At 36.9% G+C, this 21582-nt stretch overlaps 1 protein-coding gene across 12 annotated transcripts in view; it reads left to right on the forward strand.

Moving 5' to 3' along the window:
• Positions 1-21582, forward strand: part of LOC128221341 (uncharacterized) — a 399999-nt gene that overhangs the window by 110067 nt on the left and 268350 nt on the right. For 6 of the 12 annotated variants that reach the window (XM_052929920.1, XM_052929925.1, XM_052929919.1 and 3 more), the window contains 2 exons: positions 7303-7369; positions 10296-14558. The exons of the other annotated variants lie outside the window; for them this stretch is intronic. In XM_052929920.1, the coding sequence (XP_052785880.1) occupies positions 7303-7369; positions 10296-12398 (2170 nt within the window). In that variant the 3' untranslated portion in view covers positions 12399-14558. Of the gene's footprint in view, positions 1-7302; positions 7370-10295; positions 14559-21582 lie in introns of those variants that run through there. 12 annotated transcript variants of the gene reach the window in all.

Below are 21582 nucleotides of genomic sequence, written 5' to 3' on the forward strand. Positions count from 1 at the left end.
CATTGAATCGTTGTTAATTTATTTTATTTTGCATACAAATTGATTAACATCCATTGTGATACCAAAAAGACAGAAACATTATTAAGTGACATTCGGTAAAACCCCCGACCTTTTTCCATCGAAGGATCGTTCTGTTTGGTCAAAGTAAGTTACCGTTTAAATAATATGGATGCAAAGATACCCTTTACATAAGGTAACATCCATAAATGTACTACTGGTAATTTCATATATTATAGGCGCACTGATAACAATATGTATTGTGCGCCCATAATTAATACTTTTTGACCATACCGTAGTTTACAGCCATAATTTACATAAGCTATGCTATTAGCTGTGAACGTGTTCATACGTGATTTCAATGGTCAACCATTTAGTCACCATCAGCAGTTGTTTCGACGTTTTCGCGCTCCTGCTTAATCGGTCAAGACCACTAAAAAGGGATTTAAATATATTTCTGTTCACCCTACGCCCTGAAATAGACTGGCGACAGATCGGACACTTCTTCAATGTAAACGTAATTCAAATAATTCAAAAACGTTTTTTATTATAACGATATTTAATTATTTATTTTGACGCATTTCTTTAAACATGAGATGGTGTTGGTGGTGTTAATAGTGGTGTTGTTGGTATTGTAGCTGTTGGTCGTGTTGGTAGTGATTGTGGTGGATGTAAGAGTGGTTCATTTGGGATTGATGTTTTTTTGTGGTATGTTAGTGTTAGTACTGGTGGTGTTGGCATTCTTTCTCTTGCTCGTATGGGTGGTTTATTTCAGTGTTGGTGGTGTTTTGGGTGTTAGTGATGGTGGTGTTGGCATTCTTTCTCTTGCTCGAAAGGGTGGTTTATTTCAGTGTTGGTGGTGTTTTGGGTGTAAGTGATGGTGGTGTTGGCATTCTTTCTCTTGCTCGTATGGGTGGTTTATTTCAGTGTTGGTGGTGTTTTGGGTGTTAGTGATGGTGGTGTTGGCATTCTTTCTCTTGCTCGAAAGGGTGGTTTATTTCAGTGTTGGTGGTGTTTTGGGTGTTAGTGATGGTGGTGTAGGTATTCTTTCTCTTGCTCGTATGGGTGGTTTATTTCAGTGTTGGTGGTGTTTTGGGTGTTAGTGATGGTGGTGTAGGTATTCTTTCTCTTGCTCGTATGGGTGGTTTATTTCAGTGTTGGTGGTGTTTTGGGTGTAAGTGATGGTGGTGTTGGCATTCTTTCTCTTGCTCGAAAGGGTGGTTTATTTCAGTGTTGGTGGTGTTTTGGGTGTTAGTACTGGTGGTGTTGGCATTCTTTCTCTTGCTCGTATGAGTGGTTTAGTTCAGTGTTGGTGGTGTTTTGGGTGTTAGTGATGGTGGTGTTGGTATTCTTTCTCTTGCTCGTATGGGTGGTTTATTTCAGTGTTGGTGGTGTTTTGGGTGTGAGTGATGGTGGTGTTGGTATTCTTTCTGTTGCTCGTATGGGTGGTTTATTTCAGTGTTGGTGGTGTTTTGGGTGTTAGTGATGGTGGTGTTGGTATTCTTTCTCTTGCTCGTATGGGTGGTTTATTTCAGTGTTGATGGTGTTTTGGGTGTTAGTGACGGTGGTGTTGGTATTCTTTCTCTTGCTCGTATGGGTGGTTTATTTCAGTGTTGGTGGTGTTTTGGGTGTTAGTGATGGTGGTGTTGGTATTCTTTCTCTTGCTCGTATGGGTGGTTTATTTCAGTGTTGGTGGTGTTTTGGGTGTTAGTGATGGTGGTGTTGGTATTCTTTCTCTTGCTCGTATGGGTGGTTTATTTCAGTGTTGGTGGTGTTTTGGGTGTTAGTGATGGTGGTGTTGGTATTCTTTCTCTTGCTCGTATGGGTGGTTTATTTCAGTGTTGGTGGTGTTTTGGGTGTTAGTGATGGTGGTGTTGGTATTCTTTCTCTTGCTCGTATGGGTGGTTTATTTCAGTGTTGGTGGTGTTTTGGGTGTTAGTGACGGTGGTGTTGGTATTCTTTCTCTTGCTCGTATGGGTGGTTTATTTCAGTGTTGGTGGTGTTTTGGGTGTTAGTGATGGTGGTGTTGGTATTCTTTCTCTTGCTCGTATGGGTGGTTTATTTCAGTGTTGGTGGTGTTTTGGGTGTTAGTACTGGTGGTGTTGGCATTCTTTCTCTTGCTCGTATGGGTGGTTTAGTTCAGTGTTAGTGGTGTTTTGGGTGTTAGTGATGGTGGTGTTGGTATTCTTTCTCTTGCTCGTATGGGTGGTTTATTTCAGTGTTGGTGGTATTTTGGGTGTTAGTGATGGTGGTGTTGGCATTCTTTCTCTTGCTCGTATGGGTGGTTTATTTCAGTGTTGGTGGTGTTTTGGGTGTTAGTGATGGTGGTGTTGGTATTCTTTCTCTTGCTCGTATGGGTGGTTTATTTCAGTGTTGGTGGTGTTTTGGGTGTTAGTGATGGTGGTGTTGGTATTCTTTCTCTTGCTCGTATGGGTGGTTTATTTCAGTGTTGGTGGTGTTTTGGGTGTTAGTGATGGTGGTGTTGGTATTCTTTCTCTTGCTCGTATGGGTGGTTTATTTCAGTGTTGGTGGTGTTTTGGGTGTTAGTGACGGTGGTGTTGGTATTCTTTCTCTTGCTCGTATGGGTGGTTTATTTCAGTGTTGGTGGTGTTTTGGGTGTTAGTGATGGTGGTGTTGGTATTCTTTCTCTTGCTCGTATGGGTGGTTTATTTCAGTGTTGGTGGTGTTTTGGGTGTTAGTACTGGTGGTGTTGGCATTCTTTCTCTTGCTCGTATGGGTGGTTTAGTTCAGTGTTAGTGGTGTTTTGGGTGTTAGTGATGGTGGTGTTGGTATTCTTTCTCTTGCTCGTATGGGTGGTTTATTTCAGTGTTGGTGGTGTTTTGGGTGTTAGTGATGGTGGTGTTGGTATTCTTTCTCTTGCTCGTATGGGTGGTTTATTTCAGTGTTGGTGGTGTTTTGGGTGTTAGTACTGGTGGTGTTGGCATTCTTTCTCTTGCTCGTATGGGTGGTTTATTTCAGTGTTGGTGGTGTTTTGGGTGTTAGTGATGGTGGTGTAGGTATTCTTTCTCTTGCTCGAAAGGGTGGTTTATTTCAGTGTTGGTGGTGTTTTGGGTGTTAGTGATGGTGGTATTCTTTCTCTTGCTCGTATGGGTGGTTTATTTCAGTGTTGGTGGTGTTTTGGGTGTAAGTGATGGTGGTGTTGGCATTCTTTCTCTTGCTCGTATGGGTGGTTTATTTCAGTGTTGGTGGTGTTTTGGGTGTTAGTGATGGTGGTGTAGGTATTCTTTCTCTTGCTCGTATGGGTGGTTTATTTCAGTGTTGGTGGTGTTTTGGGTGTTAGTGATGGTGGTGTAGGTATTCTTTCTCTTGCTCGTATGGGTGGTTTATTTCAGTGTTGGTGGTGTTTCGAGTATTAGTAATGGTGGTGTTGGTATTATTTCTCTTGCTCGTATGGCTGGTTTATTTAAGTGTTGGTGGTGTTTTGGGTGTTACTGATTGTGGTGTTGATATTTTTTCTCTTGCTCTCACGGGTCGTTTATGTCAGTGTTGGTGGTGTTTTGGGTGTTGGTGATGGTTGTGTTGGCATTGTTTCTGTTGATCATATTAGTAGTTCATGAAGGTGGTCGTCGTCCCGAAGGTTATGATGGTGTTGGTTGTTGGCGGTTTTGGTATGATATTGTTTGTACTTCAGGTGTTGGCTGTTTATGTTCGTTATGTTGTTGATGTTGGTACAGTTGATGATTGTCGGGTTTATAATTTACGTCAGTAGTGCTGCTGACGGTAGTCTTGCTCTTAGTAATTTTGTTGGTGGTGTTTTAGGTGTTAGTGATGGTGGTGTTCGCATTCTTTCTCTTGCTCGAAAGGGTGGTTTATTTCAGTGTTGGTGGTGTTTTGGGTGTAAGTGATGGTGGTGTTGGCATTCTTTCTCTTGCTCGAAAGGGTGGTTTATTTCAGTGTTGGTGGTGTTTAAGGTGTAAGTGATGGTGGTGTTGGTATTATTTCTCTTGCTCGTATGGGTGGTTTATTTCAGAGTTGGTGGTGTTTCGGGTGTTAGTGATGGTGGTGTTGGCATTCTTTCTCTTGCTCCTATGGCTGGTTTATTTCAGTGTTGGTGGTGTTTTGGGTGTAAGTGATGGTGGTGTTGGCATTCTTTCTCTTGCTCCTATGGGTGGTTTATTTCAGTGTTGGTGGTGTTTTGGTTATAAGTGATGGTGGTGTTGGCATTCTTTCTCTTGCTCGAAAGGGTGGTTTATTTCAGTGTTGGTGGTGTTTACGGTGTAAGTGATGGTGGTGTTGGTATTCTTTCTCTTGTTCGTATGGGTGGTTTATTTCAGTGTTGGTGGTGTTTTGGGTGTTAGTGATGGTGGTGTAGGTATTCTTTCTCTTGCTCGAAAGGGTGGTTTATTTCAGTGTTGGTGGTGTTTGGGTGTTAGTGATGGTGGTGTTGGTATTCTTTCTCTTGCTCGTATGGGTGGTTTATTTCAGTGTTGGTGGTGTTTTGGGTGTAAGTGATGGTGGTGTTGGTATTCTTTCTCTTGCTCGTATGGGTGGTTTATTTCAGTGTTGGTGGTGTTTTGGGTGTTAGTGATGGTGGTGTTGGCATTCTTTCTCTTGCTCGTAAGGCAGGTTTATTTCAGTGTTGGTGGTGTTTTGGGTGTTAGTGATGGTGGTGTAGGTATTCTTTCTCTTGCTCGAAAGGGTGGTTTATTTCAGTGTTGGTGGTGTTTTGGGTGTTAGTGATGGTGGTGTTGGTATTCTTTCTCTTGCTCGTATGGGTGGTTTATTTCAGTGTTGGTGGTGTTTTGGGTGTTAGTGATAGTGGTGTTGGCATCCTTTCTCTTGCTTGTATGGGTGGTTTATTTCAGTGTTGGTGGTGTTTTGGGTGTAAGTGATGGTGTTGTTGGCATTCTTTCTCTTGCTCGTATGGGTGGTTTATTTCAGTGTTGGTGGTGTTTTGGGTGTAAGTGATGGTGGTGTTGGCATTCTTTCTCTTGCTCGAAAGGGTGGTTTATTTCAGTGTTGGTGGTGTTTAAGGTGTAAGTGATGGTGTTGTTGGCATTCTTTCTCTTGCTCGAAAGGGTGGTTTATTTCAGTGTTGGTGGTGTTTTGGGTGTTAGTGATGGTGGTGTAGGTATTCTTTCTCTTGCTCGTATGGGTGGTTTATTTCAGTGTTGGTGGTGTTTTGGGTGTTAGTGGTGGTGGTGTTGGCATTCTTTCTCTTGCTCGTATGGGTGGTTTATTTCAGTGTTGGTGGTGTTTTGGGTGTTAGTGGTGGTGGTGTTGGCATTCTTTCTCTTGCTCGTATGGGTGGTTTATTTCAGTGTTGGTGGTGTTTTGGGTGTTAGTAATGGTTGTGTTGGTATTCTTTCTCTTGCTCGTATGGGTGGTTTATTTCAGTGTTGGTGGTGTTTTGGGTGTTAGTGGTGGTGGTGTTGGCATTATTTCTCTTGCTCGTATGGGTGGTTTATTTCAGTGTTGGTGGTGTTTTGGGTGTTAGTGATGGTGGTGTTGGCATTCTTTCTCTTGCTCGTATGGGTGGTTTATTTCAGTGTTGGTGGTGTTTTGAGTATTAGTGGTGGTGGTGTTGGCATTCTTTCTCTTGCTCGTATGGGTGGTTTATTTCAGTGTTGGTGGTGTTTTGGGTGTTAGTGATGGTGGTGTTGGCATTCTTTCTCTTGCTCGTATGGGTGGTTTATTTCAGTGTTGGTGGTGTTTTGAGTATTAGTGATGGTGGTGTTGGCATTCTTTCTCTTGCTCGTATGGGTGGTTTATTTCAGTGTTGGTGGTGTTTAAGGTGTAAGTGATGGTGGTGTTGGTATTCTTTCTCTTGCTCGTATGGGTGGTTTATTTCAGTGTTGGTGGTGTTTTGGGTGTTAGTGATGGTGGTGTAGGTATTCTTTCTCTTGCTCGAAAGGGTGGTTTATTTCAGTGTTGGTGGTGTTTTGGGTGTTGGTACTGGTGGTGTTGGCATTCTTTCTCTTGCTCGAAAGGGTGGTTTATTTCAGTGTTGGTGGTGTTTTGGGTGTTAGTGATGGTGGTGTTGGCATTCTTTCTCTTGCTCGTATGGGTGGTTTATTTCAATGTTGGTGGTGTTTTGGGTGTAAGTGATGGTGGTGTTGGCATTCTTTCTCTTGCTCCTATGGGTGGTTTATTTCAGTGTTGGTGGTGTTTTGGGGTTTAGTGATGGTGGTGGCATTCTTTCTCTTGCTCGAAAGGGTGGTTTATTTCAGTGTTGGTGGTGTTTTGGGTGTAAGTGATGGTGGTGTTGGCATTATTTCTCTTGCTCGTATGGCTGGTTTATTTTAGAGTTGGTGGTGTTTTGGGTGTTAGTGATGGTGGTGTTGGCATTCTTTCTCTTGCTCGTATGGCTGGTTTATTTAAGTGTTGGTGGTGTTTTGGGTGTTACTGATTGTGGTGTTGATATTTTTTCTCTTGCTCTCACGGGTCGTTTATGTCAGTGTTGGTGGTGTTTTGGGTGTTGGTGATGGTGGTGTTGGCATTGTTTCTGTTGATCATATCAGTAGTTCATGTAGTTGGTCGTCGTCCCGTAGGTTATGATGGTGTTGGGAGTTGGCGGTTTTGGTATGATATTGTTTGTACTTCAGGTGTTGGCTGTTTATGTTCGTTATGTTGTTGATGTTGGTACTGTTGATGATTGTCGGGTTTATTGTTTACGTTAGTAGTGCTGCTGACGGTAGTCTTGCTCTTAGTAATTTTGTTGATGATTTTAGTGGTGATGGTGGTGATGGTTGTGTTATTGGTCAATATTTGTGATTATGGTGGTGGCTTTGTTTGTATAATTGCTGCCAGTCGTGTTGTTTGTTTACTTCAATTGTTAATGGTGTTTATGCAGTTATTTTTTGGAGGTGATGCTGTTTCGGATTGTTGAGGAGGTGTTAAGTTGGTGTTTGTGGTTGTGGTGGTGCTGGTGGTTGTGATGGTGTTGGCGGTAGCGGTGTTGTTGGTGTTTAGCTGTTGTTGGTGGTGGTAGTGGTGTTGTTAATGGTTGTGATTTTGGTGATGTTGGTGGTCGTGGTATTGATTTCATTATTGGCTTTGGTAGTTGTTGTCTTTTTGATGTTGTAGTGGTGTCGAAGGTTGTCGTGGTAATGGTTGTGTCTGTCATCCTGACGGTGTATAGATGTTTTGGCGGTTGTGGTGGTGTTTATGTTTGAGATGGTTTTGCTGATATTGGTCGTGTTAATGGTTGTGATATTATTTGTCTTGATGATTGTTTCAAAGTATGTGACAATATTGTCAAATAAGTATGTCACATTTCTGCATTATGTCTCATGGTGTTATAAGCAGCCTTTAAAATGTATATGTGTTTGTTTTATTTTTCAGGGACAAGCTCGATTATACCCACAGGTGTTTGACTACAAATAGCAGAGGTCACAGGAAACTTCTAAAGGTGAGCTAAGGGCAGCTATTAGGTTTTGCATAATTAAGGATTAAAATTCGACATGTTGCATTTTATCGGGGTATGGTATGCAATGGGGCTGTTCAAAATGGGTGGAGTCCGAAGGACTCCACCAACATTTTGAACTGCGCCATTGCATACCATACCCCGATAAAATGCAGCATGTCGAATTTTAATACTTATATTTACATTCATTTAAATCTACATTTCTTACATTCCTACATTGATTATTCAAGAGCATTTTCTCTTTTCTTTCTCTCGTTGTTCTCAACGGTGGGTAAATTAGAACAGCTATCGTAACCTAATTGTATACGACAATGAATGCACAGATAAAATAGTTCCTTATTTATATGTTTATTTTCTATCTTTTCAAGGTCAAGAATATTATGAATACGTATTTTTGCATACAATGTGTGTTTTCGGTCCGTTATAGTGGTGTATTAAAACGCAAAAACCCGGGCGTTATCGGTAGAAAACGGTCATTATTCAGTAAATTCACGTGTCGTTAATGCCCGGTTTTTTGTTTTACATATGCGCTTTCAGGGCCCGCATCATAACAACGAAGGCTGAGCGACCTGGTTTCTGACCGAAAGTTGGTCAACGATGCAAACTTTTGCACAAAAACATATTTTAGAATATATAATGTAGCTGCATACAAATACCAAAACAGGAAATAAACCACAAAAGTCATATAACTTACATATTTTCTGCTGAGTTGTCTTTTCCTGGCAAGCTGATGTGTTTACCAAATAGTTTTTTCTGCAGTTGTTTTGACTATTAAAAGCACTAAATTATGTCTAAAACTCCTCCGAACTTTAAGTTATTTCTGTCGATTTTATTCAGAACATACGACTTATATGGACATGATTTCACTATGTCGTATGCAATGAACAAAGAAATTTCAAATATTTTTTCTCTGATGCTCAAGATGCTGTACATTTTATCAAGAACATGTTTACAAAATTTTCAGGCTTACATTAGTTATCAAAACAAATAATGGTTAAAGTAGGACTGAATAGGTAATTAATTGATTACCCAATAGGTATTGTGTGTAAATAATCCCAGTAATCCAGTCACTTTTCGAAAAACAACACTTTCAAAACGAATGAACACTGCAAAAAATGGCGTCGAAACAAAATGCAGCTGCCGAGTTATGTTGCGGCCCGAATCGAGCTTAATGTAAAACTTTTTCAATGACATCACTCATGACGTCATACAAGCACCAGTTATAGAGGTTATTTTGAACTAACTGTTTTTGCATTTTCGTGACATTTAACAGCATTTTTAAACACAAACGTTTCTTCAACTGTTCCATCCATCATGAAATTATCTACCTTAAAATCAATCAAGTAATCGTTGCTTATTTTGTTTTAACTGCTTTACTGCAGATTTCAGTTTTGCATGTTGCCAATAATTGTACTACGATTTCATTAAAAAAAATAGTTCCGTAGTAAATATGCCCCGCCCCTTGGTATTATTGCGCCCAATGACAGGACAGAAGTATCGAACAAACGCACGTGATATCGATGGGAAATGCCATTGCACTTTATACAGAAATAAAGTGCAATTGATAAACAACAACCATCGTTAAGGAATGAAGTGTGAATGTAAATATTGTGAATTAGTAGGACAACATGACGTCAACGAAAGGAAGTTTTGCACTAGCGTTAGTTTAAAATATGTAAATATTGAATGGTTGTATTACACGCACACAACGATAATTGTATGATAGAAATATAGAAGGCGGAACGAAAATGCTCTCATTGTGTTTTTTTTTAGCATTTTTAACGTTTCTGCAAAAGGGAAACGGAAATTATTATTTTTAAAAAAAAAACTCCTCAGGAAATCGTGAGGTTTATACTCACCCGCTAATGACCTGATACCATGGGCATTTGCATTGTTCTTACCAATTCATAGAAATGATAGAGACGGATGATCGTTCCAATTCTCATTCGTGGCACAAATGAGCATGCGAGATTTATCATGTGTTTCCGGTCCCCATCAAAAGATAAGACCCAATTGCACGCGCGTAAGCCGGTAACGAGGCCTGCCGAGCTACTGGCCTAGCAGAGTGCTCGCGGGTGGGAATTGTCGATCTGGACTGGAAAAACTGATTTTGTTTGCATACCTCAAATTATCAATTCGTGGAAAAATGACGTTTAAGACGAATGTTTGTACATTTCACCAAAATGCGCGTGCGACGTTGTTTACTTACGTCATGAAGCGTTGTGATTTCAGACAACAATCGACGTCAAATAGTTCTTCTGAAAATAGTGTTTATGATGATTATGTGTTTACAATTTTAATTGAAATTCTTGTATAGTAATATATTTAATTGCGCTTTATTGAAATGACATAATTTACTTTTCATAAACCAATGCAATAAAAGAAAATAAGAAGTGACGGGTTCTTGCGTGTGATTCATTTTACATAGGGGTATACGACAAGTTTTTCAAGTACTGGTCACATGACCGGTACACACGTCCGGTATGCAAGAATTATAATTATTGTATGCATATTTTGACATCAAAACCTCAGTTCTTTCTTGCTGCTAAAATTTTCACCCTTGCCACGGATGTGTTTTTCTTCGAATAATATAATCAAACAAAAATGTAAACGGTATTTCCTTTTTTTGCACCTCTCATACATTTACTTGATTTTCTTGGTCATATATTGTCGTCGTTCAAAAATCTTAGAATTATCATAAATATCGTTTAACAAACCGTTGCATTTTGTTCTTAGCTTGTATATATACCATACCGTATACAACGAGTAAAATATGACTGTAAAAATAATAATCATTTATAATATACATGGTCTTTTACACACCTCCATAAACGTAAAACTGATAATCGTATTGATGTACAATTCATAATAAAAATAACACATGCCGTTAATTTCTCCACGTGTGTTACAGATGGACCGTGATCCTGACCATAAAGCCTGGATGTCGCTCCGTCTATCTCGTGTACTGGACGATATTGGCGTAAACCGCCGGGTGGTGAGGAAAAGGCGAGAAACCTTCCTGCTGAGAGAGGCAGTAGAAACTATAACGGACAAAATATCTGTTGAAAACATGACTAGCTTCCATTTCGGCAGCCAGTCAGAGGGAACTACAACGTTAGGGATGAATTCAGATATTGATCTGCTTGGATGCGATAATGAGACCAACATCATGTCTGACTGGTTAGACTGGGAGGACGGGATTCAGAACTTTCTAATGGTGAAGGAGGAGTCAACTCCGCCACAACACTACTGGCTACAGTGGATCAGAAAAGACTCTCCAGAACCTGTCAGATATAACGGACAGGAAAATTGCTTACCGCATATAGATGGACGAGTGTTTGTAAGTAATAAAATATGGCAAGATGAAGGTAAACGGAAATATGGAAATGACTTCAGATGTAGTGGTCCTTCAGTAAGTTTCTGTGAAGAATGGGATATTGTTCACGCTTACAAATGTAAAGTTCTTCCTCCGGAAGTTGACCGATGGTTTCACCGTCCCAGGCGTGGCCATTGGCCTACACCGGAAATGATGCAGGCTGCACGGGAATGCTCTTGTTTTCTTGTTCCTGATGGACATTTTGAGAGTCTAAATGAAAATATTGAATGGCGATTATCACCAAGCCAAATAGAACGGATTCTTGTTTTTAGTTTTACAACAGTGCAGTTAAAATGCTATGTTGTCTTGAAAATGATAAAAAAATATATAATGGAACAATATTTAAGTCATCATAGTAAGCTAACTTCGTTTCATTGCAAGACAGTTATGTTCTTTACAATCGAGAGAATATCCCCAGAGAAATGGAGAGAAGATCGTCTCATAAGGTGCATAGGATATTGTTTGCAAACACTGGAATTTTTCTTGATGAGAGGTCATTGTCCACACTACATCATTCCTGAAGTGAACCTTTTCGAAGGAAAAATCACTCGCCGATACCAACTGTTATTATTGGAGAAGTTAAAAGAGAATTTGAATAATAATCTAATGATACTGTACGATTTAAAGTACGATATCTTAGGACAAAGGTTTCGCAGTCCTACCAGCGACATGTTTGAAACACGATCAACCATATTTAGGAAGATTAATAATGTTTTAGCAGGCGACTTAATAAAATGGGTTAGTAGTAGGTTTTTAAATGTGGCGAATAATGAGGTAAATCCTGAACAGTTTCTGCGATTCTTCACTTTTATATCTATTATACCTGAGAATGATTACATCATACATGTATTAACTCGTTATGAGCGACGGGCAATTTCAGTGTTAAAGCCACTCATTTACTCCTTCTTAGCATCAGTTACTTCGTCATTTTACATACAACATAAACTTCAGTTCACACAAGAAATATTTCAACTATATGAGCGTTCTCTTGACACTGACGTGACGTCCAGCAGACTGAAACTGGCCTCCATGTTATACTGCCGGGGATACCTTAGAAGGGCGGTGGACGTGCTGAATGACGTTGAACGTAGATATGACGATAATGTGCATGCTGTGTGTGGGTGTGGGAGAAAGGTTCTAGGTAACGAACATCCCGATGTATTTAGTGAACGTGCAATTAACGATTGGAACTATGAAACAGTCATACGTAAAGTTGCCCTCTGTGTAAAGTTTACATGGTTTGAAGCTTTCTGTGTTCCACCATTTTTGTTATATGAAATGAACAGGGCAGTGAATGACGACGTTCAACATAGACATATAACTGAAAAAGCCTGGATGGACATGGCTGTGGCAGACTCTCGACAATACCTCTTCTACCTGCAATATATCACGTTCGGGAAACTGGGTCTTCGCCACAGACAAGTTCAGGCACACCTTAATTTATTGAATTGTTTTAGAAACCAAGACATGACAAATACAATGCACCACCCCGAGACTGCTTGCAACTTACTTGGCCACTGCTATGAGATGGAGGGAAACCTCGAGATGGCGTTACTAAACTACAGTGTATCATTATATAATTATCCTCGAAATAATGCAGCCAACTGGCATATCAGAAGATTAACTGGCAACCAATAGAGTGTGTAATGTACTTTCAATGCGAACACCTCCATGTAGATATTTAATAACATTCACTATAAGTATTTCTTTTATTGATATAACCTTTTTGCGAAGTCCTTTAAATATCAGTTCATTGTATGTCCATTTATAAAGCTTTTTAATTTTAATGCTCCTGACCACAGTATCAATGATTTTTCTTTTATGCCAATTGATAAAATTGAGAACAATTGGAAACGATTATTAAAAGAGGGAAAATGGATGCACATTCTTGGCACAGTCATACCTAATGGTATGAATTTAAAAATATTATTTTAATTCTTCTTGCAGAATTTAAAAAAAAATCACAAAATTAATCTGGTTTATAACTGTTTTAACCTATTTAATGTTGCATAGTTTATTCTGGTTTATTGATGTTTGTTTATGCATTTATATTGCATTCTACCAGTATAATTGTATCTCTATAGATCCTATAAGACATTATTTTGCGCAAAAATGTATGCTATATTTTGACGTTATCAACGTTGACGTCATTTGATATTGACGTCATTTCCTGTTCATTATATACATACAACTTGATGAAGGCCGAATGGCCGAAACGTTGTTTCATAAAGAAATAATTTGTGTTGAAGTTGGACTTCTTTAATTATCACCATAAGAACAACTTAGAAATGCTAAGATCTACTAAGAGCTGATTAATACTACTACGATCTTCTAACATCATAAAATAACTACAAAGATCTACTTAAAACTACTAATAACTACTAGGATCTAATAAGATCTACTTAGATCTACTAAGAACTACTAAGATCTACTAAAAACTACTACGATTTACTTAGAACTACTAAGATTTACTAAGATCTATTAATTGCTACTTAGAGCTACTCATAACTACTACGATATACTTATATCTACTTAGAACGACTAATAACTAATACCAGCTAACAGCTACTGAGATCTATAAAGATCTTTTAAGACTTACTAAGAATGACTAAGATATACTAAGGACTACTTAGATCAATTAAATCAATTAAGAACTACGTAGAACTTCCAAGATCTACAAAGATCTACTTAGTATTGCTACAAACTACTAAGAAATATTAATATCTACTCAGAATTACTTAAACACTACTACGATCTACTAACATCTACTTAGAACTTATAAGATTTACTAAGATCTACTAAGAACTACTAAGTGCTCCTAAGACTTACTATGATCCACTAAGAACTACTTAGAGCTACTATGAACACCTAATTATTTCTAAGAACTACTAAGATTTACTTAGAACTACTAAGAACTACAAATGCTAAGATCTACTTGATGTTACTTAAAACTACTACGATCTACTAACATCTTCAAAGAACTACTAAGATCTACAAAGAGCTAATAAGAACAACTAAGAGCTGCTAAGAAATACTTAGATCTTCTAAGATCTACTTAAAACTAGTAAGAACTACTAAGAGCTACTAAGGTGACCTTAGACTTATTAAGAAGTACTAAGAAATACTAATATATACTCAGAAATACTTAAAACTACTAAGATCTACAAAGATCTACTAAAAACTACTGAGATCTACAGAGACCTACAAAGAACTTCTAAGAACCACTCAGAACTAACAAATCCTACTGAGAACTACTATGTTCTACTAAGAACTACTTACAGATACTAAGAACTACTAAGAACTACTTAGAACTATTAAGATATACTAAGATCTACTTAGAACTACTAAGAACTACAAAGAAGTGCTTAGATCTACTAAAAGCTACTTAAAACTACAACGATATACTAACATCTACTAAGAACTTCTAAGATATACTAAGACCTACTAAGAACTTCTAAGATATACTAAACACAATTAAGGTATTTGAAAAGATATCAAGGTATAATTGGTAGATGTATGTTTTCTTTTTCCAATTATATATTCCACACAGTCATTTATTTATCTTTTGATGATAATTGAACACAAGTTCTATTATTATTAACAAATATTACCGTTTGAAAGATCATAAACAATTTTAAAAGCTGCAATTTGGGTCGGAGATCATAAACTTTAATTCGGATTAAAAACTGCACATATTGAATTTTAAGAGATTAATTTGTCATCTTTTCACTGGGCTTGAAACTCAATGATATTCATGTTTAAATCTTGTTTTAAAGGAGCTTTTCCTGTTGCTTTTTTCTGACACATCAATAGTTCTCTAAAGTTAGAGTATGCAACATTATTAGTTATACCAATTGTTTTAAATGCATAGCTAAATTCATCGACATTATCATTTTCTTTATAACATCCTGCCTCGTCAAAAGCTTTTAACAAGAGGCCCAGGAGGGCCTTAACGGTATTGGCATGGTTCGTTTTGTCATGTACTATTCAGAGAATGTACGTATTGGTAAATCATGCATGGACGGATCTGGCTTTTTCGAAATGAACTATGAGTCAATTAGTCAATATCTAACTAATGTATAACTTAAGTAAACATCGGGCCCCAATTTCTCATAACGTCCCTCATTGCAGGATTAAGCTTATCTAACTGATTGTACTTTCCTATAATATGTGTAATAGTTCCTTTTTTAAAGAGTTTGAATTTAAATAGGAATAATTGTTTTAATTGTCGGAGTAAAAGTGCATCTTTAAAATGTTTCGAGAAATTGGGACCGGGTAATAAATGGAGGCTCTAGTATGTTACCAAGTTCAATTATTATCAATTTCGAAAATTTCAAGGGCCATATTCCAGTCATGCATAAGCAGGTCTGGGTGGTACAGAGCTCTCATCAATATTTTAGCTTCTGTCTAAGTTTGGTAAAGATCGGATAACATGGAGGCTGTATTGCGTTACCAAGCTGAATTATATCAACTTTAACTTTCAAGTGCCATCATTCAGTCATGCATGGGTAGTTTTGGGTGTTTTTTCGAAAGGAGCCGTGGTCAATATCTAGCTACTGTACAATTTTAGTAATCGTCGTGCAATAACTGCATTTTCTATTGTTTTTGAAACCTCAATTATAGCAATTTAGACAATTTTGAGGCCAATTATCTAGTCATAAATGTGCGGATCTGGCTGACTTTCGAACAATATCGATGCCTCATCAATATCTTACTACTGTCAAGGTCTGGTATAGGTCGAATAAGAAATGGAGGCTTTATTGTGCCCATAAACTGTATTATAGCAATTTTGACAATTTGTAGGGCTGTAATCCAGTAATTCAATCTGGCTTGAAGAAGGATACCAAGCTCGCATGAATATGTAACTACTGTATGAGTTTGATTGAGATACATTCAAACTGAAGACGTCATTGCTTCCGCAGGCAATTGTTTACGGACAAACGGGCGCACGAACGGAATATAATTTACAGTGAGGTTTAATTACATGCATTTACCTTATAGATCATTCATTGTAAAGGGGGGGGGGGGCATTTTAAATTTGTTGATATTCAGTTTATGTTTGAATGATGCTACAAATGGCGAATTTTTGATAACTTGCGTTCATCTGTTCCAGTCTCGAATTGCCGTTGGAAAAAAGAGAAGATTTGTACGTTTGAGTTCGTGAGTTTCTGAGGTTGTATCCAGCAGTTTCGTCATGAAGAGGTATAAAATTAGGAAGATAGCTTGGGGCGAGGCATTTTTTCATTTTGAAATATAAAACAAATCTTTGTTGATGACGTCGCTAAGAGAGAGCGTCCTATTCCAGATATAGGAGAACTTTATCGATATTGCAAAGCTTTGTTGCCGCAGTGACAATTCTGGCTACCTCGTTTTGAACGGATTCAATTTCGAGCTGTTATCCCAGACAACGTCGGCATACTCAAGAATAAGATGTTTGAAAGAAAAAGGTATATCCTCGAGACTGGATCGACAATGCAAAAACTTTAAAGACCGATTCTCTTCCATGTTTTCTGCAACATGAGAAATATATGGGGGTTCCATTTCCCGTCGTCCGTGACACCAAGATGTGTGTGAGTAGATGCTAGAAGGGGTGGCTGTTGAGGTTTGTTATGTTTGCGTGAGAAAAGCATAACTCGGTTTTTGATGGGTTGAAAGATACTAGCCAGGATTGAGACCACTGATGGATATATTTTAGGTTATCATAGAAAAGGGAAGCGGCAGTTACATGAGTTCCAACAATGACGTAAAGGCTTGTGCGATCAGCAAACAATCTGACGTTACGGTTGTTGGTTTGTTGAATTATGTCATTTATATAGGTTTTAAGGATTTGCGTGTTTTATGATGTGAAACTTGTGTACCAAAATACTAAGGTCACTTCTACCTTGACCTTTGTCCCACTGACAAAATCAATAGGGTTCATCAGCTGTTCAAGAACAACCACCATACCAAGTTCGAGATTCGTGGGCGCAAGCGTTTTTAGTCATTTTTTGGAAACGCATTTTCAGCTCAAATTTGACCTATTTTGACTAAATTACCTAAGAATTGTAAGGGTTCGTCTTCTTTTCATGACCAACCACCAGACCAAGGTGTGTCCCTTCGGCTAACAGTTTTAATATATTGATCGGGAATGTTTTTTCACTCAGGTTCACTTCGACCTTAAACTTTGACCCACTGACCTAAAAATACTTATTGTACAGGTTGCTGGTCATAACCAATCTGCCAAACGAGTGTAAGGTACTTGGGCCCCAGCGTTTTCATTTATTAATCGGAAATGGAATTTTAGCTTAAGGTCACCGCGACCTTGACCAACTAAACGCAGGCTTCATCTGCTGTTCAAGAATAATTAGCACACCAAGTTGGAAGCTCCTTGGCTCCAGCGTTCTCTTGTTATCAGTCGAAAACACATTTTTAGCTCATGTTCGCCACGACCTTGATATTTGACCAAATGACTTCGAATGAACAGGGTTCATCTGTTGATCATATCCATCCTACCTTCCAAGTTTGAGTTCCCTGTGCCAAATTGTTCTTCAGTTAATGATCGGAACATATTTTCAATTCAATGTCAAGTCAACCTTGACCTTTCACCCACTGACCTGAAAATCAATAGGGTTGATCAGTTGGTCATAACAAACCTGTCTACCAAGACTTATGTCCATTGGCCTAAAAGTTTCGAAGTAATTAATGGACAGATAGGTATACATACTGTCCGGTACCTAAATGCTGCCTTTAATGGCCATTATAAGTCAGAAGCTTCTAATTCAATGTTACCAAGCCTGATTCTCTAGTGAAAACAAAGATTGACGTTACTTTTTAATTTTTATTTCAATCTTTGAAATGTTTATATGAAATATATAATTTTCAAATATATATGTATGAAAACATGTTTACATAAAACATCTGGTATGTTTATAAGTCGATATAAAGCAATAAATCGATAATAATATAACTAAAATTTAATAAAAAGATAACAATAGTTTGTTCAATTTAGTTGAAAAATACATCCAGTTGTATTTACTTGTGTGTTAAATACGTGTTTTAAAGACAATGCATTCAATTATGCCAACAAACATACACAAACCAAATAAAAACTTAGTTCAAAGAGACTTTTAAAATATAACTGTCCATTCTTCACTTTTATTGTTATATTTATTGTAAAGTTTAACACTAAAATACCAAAATAGTCCTTGTTTAACTTTGTTTTACATGTTTCCAAATAATGAAAGCATGATTCAAGATAATGTTATTTCAAGTGTAGATATATTTATTTGTTAATATTTAAGTAAATTTCCACGTTTTATTAACATCTCACAATGACACAAACAATTGTCCTTTATATACAGCTATAATTCATTACAGTAATTCATGATTTGCTTGCTTGTACATTAAGGCTATACCTTGGTATCATTCTTAATGACATTAAAAGTATCTACTGGGTACTACATGGTAACTGCACCAATGGATAACTCTTTTTCACAATGACATTATTTGTTTACTATCTAAGATCAACATTCATGACAATTATAACAGACTAAATCAAACATAATATAATAATGACAATCATACTGTGTTTTATTCTATGTATATATTTTATTAAAATTTCAAAAATATGTAAAACCACTTAACATATGAAACAACAAATTACAACCAAATTGGTATCAAATAAAATATGATATGTACAAGGAGAGGCTTAAGTGTATTATAACATATTAACATGTATATACTCCTTGTAGCTCATTCAGTTCGGACCAACAAACATTTAATGTTTTGCTTATTGTAAAACAAATCAAAACTGGACCGTTTATTACTTCAAACATCATCTAACAAATGTCTAAATATGGTTCATGTAATAACACAGTTGTAATAAAGTTAACTGATAAGCCCATTTTATTACAACACAATATGTATATCTGAACATAGAACTCACTAACGATATCAAACTAATGTAAACTCTACTATCGTATATTGAAATACATCTTGAATAATATTCACCTTACAAATATGTCATATAGCTTCATATTAATGAGCAAATACTATCAATTACCGTAATAGGATGACTCTGTCCATTGTCCATTGGTTTACACAATGAAACATTGTTATAGAAAGGAGTAAGGAATTCCAAATATTATAATATATTTGTCCTATGCCCATTGGTTCATATACCAACCAATTAAATGCTGCCTGTTTATAATTACATACTGGACCCCTTCATTTTAAGGCAAATTAAAGTAGAGCTACTACCACAGTTGTGATGAATACACCCATACATCGCCTAAACACAGAAATGGTTTAAAAAATTGGTTGTGGAATTATAAAGTTAGATGATAAACATATGGCCGGTATACATCAACTTATACTGATCAACATTCCTATGAAGTTTCATGAGTGTAGTTGAAATGCATTTGGTGCTACATGCATCACAGTACTAATCAGACAAATCTTATCGCTGTCAAGGACTATAACTTTTTATAGACTGAGTGAAAGAAATGACTGGTGCATCAAATCACTGCTGACCAACATTGCTATAATATTACATGAGCGTAAGTACAATTTGTTTGGTTTTGCAAACAATATTAAGTTTTTTAGATCATTTTCAAGTCAAGGGCAACATCTCTTGTCAGTCTCATTGCAACTTGATAGACACAGCAGGTACACAACAGCCAATACTGACCAACATACATATACAGTTTTAAATAGGTGCAATACTGTTTATGCTATAGGAGAACCAAGATATTTTAGATGCAATCTGATGCGAAAAGACAACTGTAACTCCTAAGATAAATATATATCTGAGGGTAAAGCTACAAATGTAAATATTAAGATATGTTATATAAAATATAAAGTATACATGTACATGAATATATACTAAATGTAATGAAATAATTATACACAGTATATTTGTTTGATGCACCTAATTGATTTTTAGGTCAAGCCCAAATTAAAACATACAACCTTTCCCGAGTCACACTTTAATTGTAAATACACTTCACTTTTATTTTTGAAAAAACACAAAAACATCCATACACAAGTCCTTTCTTAACTTAAGAAAACACAATTGCATTGAGATCCTTCAGTTGTTCGTCTCCTCATACAATATGATTTCCTTCAATTACTTTCGTATACAAAATTTCCATAATTGATGGCAACCAGTGCACAAAAAGTGTTAAACAACTTAAAAGTTATTGCTCCAGATAAAACAATTAAATATCAGCTCAAAAGTGATCCACTAGCACTGAGACACTGTTTTTACCCACACGACTTTGCGTGTGACCTTTGCGCTCAGCCAAGGTCATAGTTTGCCAATGTGTTGGTTGTCCTGAAAAAGACAAACACTAAGATAATGTCAAAATGCAATACTGGTTCATGGAAGCACAGTTGTAAAGACAGATATAAACTGATATGAATCATGTTATTAGTCTGTTTTCTGGGTAGAAACCAGCTCTAGTGGCAAGGCAAAGTCTGAGGGGTCACGACAACATTACCCCTTGCCTAGCTTAGCCTACATGCTGGATACGAGGAACATACCCTTTTCTGCTCTAGAGTCTTAAACAAAATGTTCTGAAATATTTTGTGAACATAATCATACCATCAATCAAAACCATAACAAAGAGCACAGAGCTTACATCATCACTGGTTTGTTTGTTTAGAGTTGTGTCTTTTCCAGTTGCAAACAGGAAAATAACTTAATAATTCCTGAAGTCAAGAGATATGTGCCTTGCTTAACATGCTTGCAACATGTGTATAAAGTTTCGTATGAATATCTTGAATGCTTTTAGTTATGAATGACAGCAAACCCAAGGCTATGACAATACCTCAACGTTTTTTGTTTAAAAACAGACAAGCCAACAACATAAAGACAGTACTCGAATGAGGAATGAAAGTTCATAAATATACCTGCTGGAGAATCACTTGACTTCAGAGCGAAAGACCAACTGTCAGGATTCACAGAAGCACAATGAGGGAGCCTTAATTCCACTGGGGTATTAAACTTCAAACCATGTGGTCCACACATCACTAGTGGTGAAAGAAGTGTTTTACCTGAAATATGCATAAGTAAAACCCAATAACAGATGTAGCATGCATATGTTTGACCCATTAAGAGATGCATCATGCATATGTAAAACCTATTAACAGATGTAGTGCGTAGAAAGGTCTAAATATATAACCTCAGAGATATCTTATATATCATGTATTTAACAAAGCAATTGTAATGAATTTTAGATTTTCAATAATAATGCGTAGATTGGACACCATTTAAGTTGGTATTAAAAATACACAAGATGCATAGTTAAAACATTGTAGGACATACTATCTAATAGGATATATATAACCAGTTCATTATTGAACTTTGAATATTTTCCCCTCAGAAATGCATATTTAAAACTTGAGAGGACCTGTGCCATGTTTAAATGTATCATAACTAATTTTGTTAAACTTTAGATTTTCCAGGGCAGAACAATTAGTAAATATTCGTAGCTTTATTCTCAAAGCCCAGACAAGTGAAAAGATGTTAAATCAGTAATTTAATTTTCATAATAAGTTCTGAGTGCATTTATAAATCTTGTTTCATATGAGTTGAACAATTTCACTCCAGTTTTACATGTCCCTACTTCTTGGTAGGTACATATATGTAACGACTTTTAATTTCATATCTTTACAAAATAATTTTTCTCTCAAAGGGCTATAAAAAAAATCATGTCCTCCCAAGTTTCACATATCTCAGTGTAATTATGATTTTTGTTTTGCTTTCTCTTTAAGCTGACAAATGTTAGATTCTCTGATGTTTTCCATATTTCAAGGTATGAAACGATATATTAATATTTTA

Source organism: Mya arenaria, chromosome 16, assembly GCF_026914265.1.
Source record: "Mya arenaria isolate MELC-2E11 chromosome 16, ASM2691426v1".
Lineage (NCBI taxonomy): Eukaryota > Metazoa > Mollusca > Bivalvia > Myida > Myidae > Mya > Mya arenaria.